Here is a 10,390-nt window from a genome sequence, read left to right as displayed (position 1 = left end):
TGGTTTATATGGTGGATATCAATTGTCATGCTACATTTGGTTATTCATGTATTGCTATTTTTTGTTATATACTGGAAAAAGTGGAGGACAGCCATGCAAGTTGGGACCGTGTGAGCTGAATTTACTTGATGTGCCATGACGTGACAGTGCCATGATGATGTTCATGAACTGGCTTCAACAATCAGTACGGAGATATGTGAGCCAACATTTTCCCTTCTGCACCCATGTATGCAATGGGAATGATATCTTGTTCTTAGCAGTGTGTTCTTTACAGAATCAGCCAGCAGTCACTGCTTCTCCCTCTTAGGCAAATTTCACATGAGCGACTTTCTGGTTAAAATCGACTACGAGTGCTCAAAGAGCATACACCTTTCGTGCCTGCATGTAAATCAGCAACCAACCACGATGTGTCTGTGACTAACATCAACGATCTATAGTTTGTGCCGTGTGTGGAGTCCTAAATTTTGGAATATGAGGACACTGTGCATGTGCAGAAACAAGGAACTTTGGCACCCTGCCATTTATTGCTGCAAAAATCGAATGTTAATATTTTCCTATTATAGAAATGGACTTTGTGCATTTGTGTCTCCTTAATCTTTATTGTGCTGCTTGCTTTGTTTTCGTGACAATGTCTAATATGTTACACAAGATACTGATTTTTTCCTGTTATGTTCTCTGACAATATAGAAGAAATAGCTCAAACCTAAAAGGTATTTGCTTATTATAGATAAAAACTTACACTATGCACAAATAGAACGTAATTAGATAAAGTCTTTTAATGAAAATTATTTAAATATGAAAAGGTCAGAGTTATTTGACGAGAAGAATAATTTTCTATGTTATTTGGCATATACCCATATTAGCAAGAAAACAAAATTTAAAGGATAAAGCAAAAGGACGCAATTTACTGCATTTTGGTTATTGCTTGATGTGTTTGCACATTGCAAGTGCACATTTTCTCAAGCAAATAAATGAATACCGATATGCTCTGAAATGTTTGGATGACATTTTTCCTAGTCTTTCAGTTCTCAGGAGTGCAAAGAATTTACCACCTGACCCTTGACAGGAACTACCACTATGAATTCTGCTGCAGACATTGATAAAGTCAATTATAGCGGCTTGTTCCAATAATTTTGCTTCTACATTTCTATTTTATCATAAAAAGAATAGTCCCTCATAACTTCCCTTTCTCCGTTAAGACGCCAAAATGCATAGCAGACATATCCCACAACACACACAATTTTGTCACAAACGATGACCACTCGAAACAGGCAAGACTCTGTACAGGAATGAAAGACCAGTGGCTCTGCAGTAGACTCACTTGTCTCGAGTAGTCAGTTGAGACAAGAAAGTCTATCGTGTAAATGGGGACTTAACGTGTAACTTGATTCATCCCACATCCCTAAAGGAATGGGATTGAGAGTTATTTACCACCCCCAAAAACTCCTGTACTGAAATTTGTGGAGTTGTTATGATTTTCTAAGAAATAATTACTTCTAATGTTTGTTGCAGGGTATTGTGCCAGTAGGAATCAAATAATTCATTGGATAAATGGTAACCATGGTAATTGACACTTAGATGTGCATTACTGTATTAGCCTGGCAAAGATGCCCCTTGTACTGAAGCCTGACATTTGGTGAGGTAAGATGGCAGGATCTGGAAGTTTATGTATGGTACTACTGCTATTTCCTGAAATGAAATGACGTGAGCTTTACCACATGGTCTAAACAAGTTTTGCAGTTGAGCAAATATACACACACTAGTTGTGTTTAACACATACAATGTAGAATTGTGTTATGAGAAGAAGATCAAGTTACATATAACCTACACACACTTAAAGCAGATTGTAGTTTTCGTAATAACTCTCAAAATGAATAAAAAACTTGTTATCAACGACAATCTACTCGTACATCAACTTCGATACTCCGCAAATCACATTTAAGCACGTGACAGAGGTTCATCAAACCACCTTCATGGTATTTTTTTATTATTCCATTCTTGAACAGCGTGCAGAAAGAATGAACATCTATATCTTTGCATGTGAGCTCTGATTTCCCTTAAATTATTATGATGATCGTTTCTCCCTATGTAGGTCGGGAGTCGACGAAATATTTCCGTTTTCGGAGGAGAAAGCTAGTGATTGAAATTTCGTGCAAGATTCCGCCACAGCGAGAAACTCCTTTCTTTTAATGATGTCCACCCCAAATGCTGTATCATGTCTGTCAAACTCCTCCCCTGCCCCTCGATAATACAAAACGTGCTGCCCTTTTTTAACTATCTCGATGTACTCCTTTAAACCTAGCTGGTAAGGATCCCACACTGTGCAGCAGTACTGCAAAAAGGACGGACAAGCGTAATGTAGGTAGTCTCTCTAGTAGATGTGTTACATTTCCTAAGTGTTCTGCCGAAAAAACAGTCTTTGGTTTGCCTTCCCCACAACATTTCCTATGGGTTCTTCCCGACTTAAGTTGTTCATAATTGTAATCTCTAGGTATTTAGTTAAATTTATGGCCTTTAGATTTAACTGATTTATCATGTATCCGAAGCTTAACGGATTCCTTTTAGCACTCATGTGGATGAGCTCAAACTTTTCGTTTTTTAGGGTCAGTTGCTATTTTTGCACCATACAGATATCTTTTCTAAATCATTTTGCAATTTGTTTTGATCTTCTGATGACTTTTAGATGATAGATGACAGCATCATCTGGAAACAACCTATGATGCTGCTCAGATTGCCTCCTAAATCGCTTATATATACAGGGTGAGTCACCTAACGTTACCACTGGATATATTTCGTAAACCACATCAAATACTGACGAACCGATTCCACAGACCGAACGTGAGAAGAGGGGCTAGTGTAATTGTTTAATACAAACCATACAAAAATGCACGGAAGTATATTTTTTAACGCAAACCTACGTTTTTTTAAATGGAACCACGTTAGTTTTTTAGCACATCTGAACATATAAACAAATACGTAATCAGTGCCGTTTGTTGCATTCTAAAATGTTAATTACATCCGGAGATATTGTAACCTAAAGTTGACGCTTGAAACATCCGACGTTCAGTTGCGTGTTGTAACAAACACGGGCCACGGTCGGCGAGTAGCATCTGCAGGGACATGTTTACGATGAAGACCGTGTTTATGAGTGTGGCTGTAGTGCACTGTTGTGGTTTGGTCTAGCTGTCGCAGTGTCCGCATGTAGCGCTTGCTGCTATTGTTATTCTGCATTCGTCTCCACACGCAGACCAACTGTAGTACACCGTGTTACCAGACGTCTGTGATAGTGTAGTGTTGTAGGAACTGTGACCATGGTGTATTCGAACTCTGAAAAGGCGGAGATGATACTCATCTATGGCGAGTGTCGACGAAATGCAGCTGAAGCCTGCAGGATGTATGCAGAACAGTACCCGGACAGAGAGCATCCAACGTGCCGCACATTGCAAAACATCTACCGCCAACTGTATGCAACAGGTATGGTCATAGCACGCGAACGGGTCCGTAACAGGACTGTCACAGGAGAAGCGGGTGCAGTTGGTGTGTTAGCTGCTGTTGCCATGAACCCACACATGAGTACACGGGACATTGCGAGAGACGGTGGACTGAGTCAAAGTAGTGTCATGCGCATACTGCATTGTCACCGCTTTCACCCGTTTCATGTGTCGCTACATCAGCAATTACATGGTGACGACTTTAATCATCGAGTGCAATTCTGTCAATGGGCATTAACAGAGAATGCGTTGCAGTTCTACCTGTTTACCGATGAAGCAGGTTTCACAAACCATGGGGCAGTGAATCTATGGAACATGCATTACTGGTCCGTGGACAATCCTCGCTGGCTCAGACAGGTAGAGCGACAGCGACCGTGGACTGTAAATGTATGGTGCAGAATCATTGGCGACTACCTCATTGGTCCTCACTTCATTGCAGGGGCCCAAACGGCTGCAACATACATCGCGTTTCTACAGAACGATCTGCCAACGTTGCTCGAAAATGTCCCACTGGAAACGCGTCGGCGTATGTGGTATCAGCATGATGGTGCACCTGCACATTCCGCAATTAACACTAGGCTGACCCTTGACAGGATGTTCGACGGGCGTTTCATAGGACGTGGAGGACGCATAAATGGGCCAGCACGTTCTCCTGATCTTACACCTCTGGACTTCTTTCTGTGGAGTACGTTAAAGGAGAACGTGTACCGTGATGTGCCTACAAACCCAGAGGATATGAAACAACGTATTGTGGCAGCCTGCGGTGACATTACACCAGATGTACTGCGGCATGTACGACATTCATTACGCCAGAGATTGCAATTGTGTGCAGCAAATGATGGCCACCACATTGAACATCTATTGGCCTGACATGTCGGGACACACTCTATTCCACTCCGTAATTGAAAACGAAAACCACGTGTGTTTGTGTACCTCACCCCTCATGGTAATGTACATGTGCGTCAGTGAAAAAGACCAATAAAAAGGTGTTAGCATGTGGACGTAATGTGCTGTTCCAGTCTCTTCTGTGCCTAAGGTCCATCGCCATTCCCTTTGGATCCCTATGTAATTCGGTGCTCTCCGATACACATGATCGAACAGCGGAGGAGTGGTACTCAAGCGTCAACTTTAGGTTACAATATCTCCAGATGTAATTAACGTTTTACAATGCAACAAATGGCACTGATTACGTATTTGTTTATATGTTCAGATGTGCTAACAAAACTAACGGGGTTCCATTTAAAAAAATACGTAGGTTTGTGTTAAAGACATACTTCTGTGCATTTTTTATGGTTTGTATTAAACAATTACACTAGCCCCTCTCCTCACGTTCGGTCTGTGGAATCGATTCATCAGTATTTGATGTGGTTTACGAAATATATCCAGCGGTAATGTTAGGTGACACCCTGTATAAGGAACTGGAGAGGCCCAATAACACTACCTTGGGGAACGCCAGAAATCATGCTTACTTATAGGAGCACTTTCATAACGAGCATACTACACGAAGGAAAGTCAAAGTCGATCAAAACTGTTTAATAGCACATCATTAAACTACCTCTGTTAATACCATATCTATTAAACCCCTTAAAATGTACATAAACTGTTTAAACAGTCAGTATATCAGATAAGGCAAACTATTATGTAATTATGTTGGCTTACATATCGTACTATTATTTACAATCCTTTAACACTCTCCTGCAAGTTCATATTTCATCACCAAATCAAGAATTTAACTCTGTCTTCACTTTCATTAGTTACTTCCATCCCAATCAAAGTTTTCATTCTTGATAGCTTCTTTGCTGATAAACCCTTAGTAAGAATGTTAGCTGCCTGATCTTATGTTTAAACATACTCAACATTGATCTTCTTCTCATTGACTAACTGTTGTACATACTGATAACGTGTTTCAATATGTTTAGTGTGTTCATAGAATCCTGCGCCTTTGATATATTTAATGGCACTTCGATTGTCAATGCATAAAGTAAGAATTGAACTCTTTTCAACAATGTCAATTTCTTTCAATAAAAGATCAAGCCATACTAAAGATTTACTTGCCTCACTGTCAGCAACAAATTCAGTTTCCATTGATGATTTTGCGACTCATTTCTGGGGTCAATTTTAGTGTCCGATACTTCGACCATAAATATAATAGACTGGCCCTGACGTCATTTTCGTGGCTCCAACATCTCTGGGCTGAAATCACGTGAGTGTTGGCAAAACATGGTTGTTTCGTGCTGCGCTTATGGCTGTACTCAGCGTTTTGTCAGGGGAAATGGCATTACATTTCGCGTGTAAGTGTTTCTGTGATAGTGCAAATGCGTTTATTGAAATCTGCTGAAGTGACTTTTATGTTTTTTACACTTGAAATAGAGTATCACGTAAATTAAGGTATTGAAAGTGATGCCTGTAAAGTCAGACTCATATTGCATTTTGGAAAGTATCTGCGATAATTCGGTTACAGAAGTAAGTATAACTGTTTCTCGTTCCTACTCATAGATTCCCTAAGGATGAAAACCGAAGGAAGCTTTGGATACAGGCCCTGAAACGGAAAAACTTGAAGCCATCTGCACATACGCGCCTTTGCTCGAAGCACTTCGCGGAGAAGTGTTTTGATAGGTTAGTCATTATTTACAATGTATATTTATAATTTATATTTACAGTGTCTGTCATTTTTAAACCGAGGCTCCAAAATTATTTTCTGAAACTTCGAAGTCTCATCTTTCAACTAAAATATCATTTTTTAAACTGATAGTTTAAACTTTTGTAAAAATAGTGGGAAGTGAACCTTTGAAGTGCACCTAAAATTGATACTCTAAAATGGACCTGCTCCTAAAGTCGACAATTTTGGCACCTATAGTTGACATAATTCCCATATCCTATTTTCTTTTATAAGTGACTAGAGCTCAAAACGCGGCGAATCCAATTTTTAAAGTTTTGACATGAGCCCACTCTTACTGTCTAAAAGAATTTTAACGACATTTTGCTTTAATTGATAGTTAATAGTAATTTCGTCCCGCTGCCCACCAGAGTGGCGTTCGATGTATTTGTTAGATTTTATAAATGGTACTGCGAACAAATCCAAGTCAAATGTAGTCCTGGCATAATTTTTCACAAATAAAAAAGTAATTTTTGTTGGAAGCGTTAGGCAGTCAATTGAGAAATGTGGGGAAAATACGATACAAACATAGGATGGCAGAGCGCTGATTTGAAATCCCGCCACGTTTTGCCAACAGTCACGTGGTTTATGTTGGAGCCACACCAGCCCTATAGCTTCTGCACAGCAAGGCCAGTCTACTAGTATCTATGGTCGAAGGTCCGATACCACCCATCGGCTTTGACCAATGATGCAATGTGTGATGTTATTTTGTTTGTGTCGAAGATTGCTGCCAATGAACATTAAATGATTACTCTGGATTTCCTCGTTATTCGCTTATATTAACAATAGGATGTAGGTTGTTTTGTTTTCATCTCGTAATTTGTTTGTGGCATCTTTTGTTAATGAAAGTAGTCGTGATTTATAAGTAGTTGTGATTTATAAGGTCTTAATTTTTGACGCTGTTCGTTATGAATGAGTCTTTTTATGTTACTGTACTGTGCCAGTGCTACTTTTTTGGTTTCTCTGAAGGGAGGTTTTCTGTCGTTTTTATATTTTCTGGTTGCAATGGTGGGCCGAGGGGTATTGCTGTGTCTTTCCCGGAGGGTTTATGTTACTGACTCGTGGTTTCTTTCTTTTTTTTACTATTTTAAAATTTTGCGTCTGGTTGAGGGCGGGTGTAGGGAAGAACTGATTCCGGTGGTACCTCGTTCGTGCCTGGCAGTTTGTGTTTCTTATTATTTTTTTCTTTAGTTATTCTGGATTTTGCTTCTTTCGTTACAGTTTGATTCTAACATTATTATTTATTGTTATGTCCTTATTTTATTTTTGTCAGCCTCGATCTTTGACTGCTTTGGAAGTTCATTTGCGGTAAGTTTCTTTTTATGTAGCCACTTTCATGTTTTCCTTTTCGATGTTTCTGCTACACTTCTCTTTTTTTTTTACTGTCACTCCTGGTGTATGAATTTTACTGAGTGTTATTTGGAGCTACTGCAGCTGGTGTGACTTTCGTGTAGTATAGTTACTGGTTGCAAGGTTTGGTCATTTTTGAGTTTTATTTCTTTGCGTGTACAGTAATGTGTGTAAAGATTTACATTTTCTGAAAGTCCAGTCGTATTCTGTAGTTCGCTAATAAGATCACTTTTTAGGCACGTTTCTGATATAAGATTTTTGTGCAACAAACAGTAATATTGGAATCGGTAACTAGAAATGACCTACTCAGGTTGCTTCTAGTTAGCGATTCCAATTATTCTACCGTTTATTATTTAGATCGTTTTTGCGGTACATGTGGAAAATATAATATATGCACTCGTAATTGCTCTCGTGTTCTTATTTATTTCAGTCATCTTCAACTCATTTAAATGAAATTTGCACGTAAATAATAGTCGCGTTAAATGTATTATTTTATGGCATGCTACATTCGTTTGTTTAAGAGTATGATCCGTTCCATTCATAGAGTTGCAGCATCTTTGCCTTACGTATGACATCATTGGCCAAAGCCGAAGGGTGGTATCTGACACTAGAATTTATCCCATTTCTGTAGTTTACTTTTCCACATTACTGGTCCACCACAAAACTTCATTAAAACTTTACTTCTTGAATGTCTAGTCAATTTTTCACCTGTATAGTCAGCATCGCTATAACCTTCAATAGCAGAATTGTTCGTTTTCCTCAACTGAATTCCATCATTCATTGCATCCTTCAAATAGCGAAGAATTCATTTAATTAATTTTAGGTGTGCTTCAGTAGGCGGATCTTTTGCTCTTGAAGCAACATTTACAGCATAAGCTAGATCTGGACGTGTCCCCAATGTTAAATATGGGACACTGTCTACAATTTCTCGCTAAGTGTCGGTATCACTAGCTGTTGGTGAATTACTAGGTATCCATCTAGATCACTAATACAAAGAACAAATACATCAAAGATAGTTGCACACATGTAACAGAAACAAATATGAACTTGTTATATTATTTACAATCCTTTAACACGTACAAAACCAAAAATACGTAAGCTGTTTCTGTTTATGCTTGCACTAAGACGTGCTCTTTTCTTTGTATCCGCCGTCCGGTGTGGCTATGTATCGACATTGCTCAGGTAACTTATGAACTGAAGTATCTTTGCCGAAATGCCGAAGTTTTGATGTGAGTGAAAGATGTGAGAGAGGTGAATGTTGTGTTGATTATTTTTGTGTTTATTAATTAGATGTCTGCCAAATCTACAATATGAGTAGATTTAGGTTTCCTGTGAAACGAACTCATGTTTCGTTGTTGTGTACACATCGAACAACAAACAACAGTAGTCGATTGTTTCATTCAGGAGCAGGTTGTAGTAGATTATGGTTTCTACCCAAAACGCGTCGGCTCAATTTACGAGCTGTTCGTAACCTTTCATGCTCTTCAGCTGCATTTCAAATAAAGCATCCAGCGGAATCTGTTGTAGATATTTTCGACCGAGAGGCGAAACTATATCAGCGCCAAAGAGCAGCCCTGGCCGCTGATGTTGAGTTGTACGACTATTTGAAGGAAGAAGTTGGCTACAGACTGGCAGATCGTATATTCGACATCAAGAGAAAATTCAACTGTGCTGTTGATTTGGGTTGTGGCCGTGGATATGTATCAAGGCACGTTCTTGGCGATGCTGTTGAGCGACTAATTTTATGCGACATGTGCCCAACTTGGCTCAACCAAGCAGTTCTTCCAGAAAATGTGGAAGTTGAACGAAAGATAGTCGATGAAGAGAAATTACCATTTCAGCCAAATTCAGTCGATTTAGTTATTAGCTCATTAAGTCTCCATTGGGTGAATGACTTGCCTGGTACTTTTCACCAAATATTAACATGTCTCAAAAATGATGGTGTATTGATTGCCGCTTTATTTGGAGGTGACACATTGTTTGAACTTCGTTCGTCACTACAGTTAGCTGAACTGGAAAGACATGGGGGACTTTCTCCACATATTTCGCCATTCACAGAAATACGTGACATAGGCAGCTTACTAACAAGAGCTGGATTTACAATGTTGACTATTGACACCGATGAAATAGTTGTAAATTACCCATCTATGTTTGAATTAATGTGGGATTTGAAGGGAATGGGAGAAAATAATGCCGCTCGTAACCGGAAACTTAATTTGCGTCGTGATACCATGGTAGCAGCTGCGGCGATTTACAAGGAACTGTATGGTAAACATAAAGACGATGGAACATCATCAGTTCCAGCGACGTTTCAGATCATTTATATGTTAGGATGGAAGCCAGATGCTTCTCAGCCAAAACCATTGGACCGAGGAACTGGCGAAGTTTCTCTCCGGGACCTTTATAGATTAGATGAGATTATAGCAGAAACCAAAAAAGTTCAAATAGATCCTGAGAAAGATATTGATAGGAAGTAATGCTTTGTTTCATACATGACTTCTGATTTTCTGCAGCTGTACCACTAAGAGAGTATGTGTATCAAACATAGTCACATTTTATTGAGGAGTGTATGGAAATGCACATTGAAATGATCAAAGATATGTTTGTTGCCATTGTAACTAGTCTTTATGTAATGAGCAGTATTTCTCTGCCATTTTTTTGTTTTTTTTTTTTTTTTTTTTTTTTTGTTTTTCATTAATTGTGTTAGGCCTGTCAAAATCCTGCAGTCAACCTTTTTATAATAAACAAGCAGGGATGATAGCTTGAAAAAAAAAAATTGTTGGATGCCTGCATGGTACTTTCATTTTGTATCTTAAAGTGTTATATAAGTACTGTGCATATGATTATATGGCCGAATAATGAATATGTTGTTCTTGACATGTACTACGACATG

General features: G+C 38.9%; 1 protein-coding gene across 1 annotated transcript; it reads left to right on the top strand.

Moving 5' to 3' along the window:
• Positions 1-8,706: 8,706 nt before the first annotated feature.
• Positions 8,707-10,173, top strand: LOC126188212 (arginine-hydroxylase NDUFAF5, mitochondrial). The gene has a single exon (XM_049929763.1). The coding sequence runs from the start codon at positions 8,808-8,810 to the stop codon at positions 9,972-9,974; it is 1,167 nt and encodes a 388-aa protein (XP_049785720.1). The 5' UTR covers positions 8,707-8,807; the 3' UTR covers positions 9,975-10,173.
• Positions 10,174-10,390: the final 217 nt, after the last annotated feature.

Source organism: Schistocerca cancellata, chromosome 5 (genome assembly GCF_023864275.1).
Source record: "Schistocerca cancellata isolate TAMUIC-IGC-003103 chromosome 5, iqSchCanc2.1, whole genome shotgun sequence".
NCBI lineage: Eukaryota > Metazoa > Arthropoda > Insecta > Orthoptera > Acrididae > Schistocerca > Schistocerca cancellata.
This window is presented reverse-complemented; position numbering and strand designations above follow the sequence as displayed.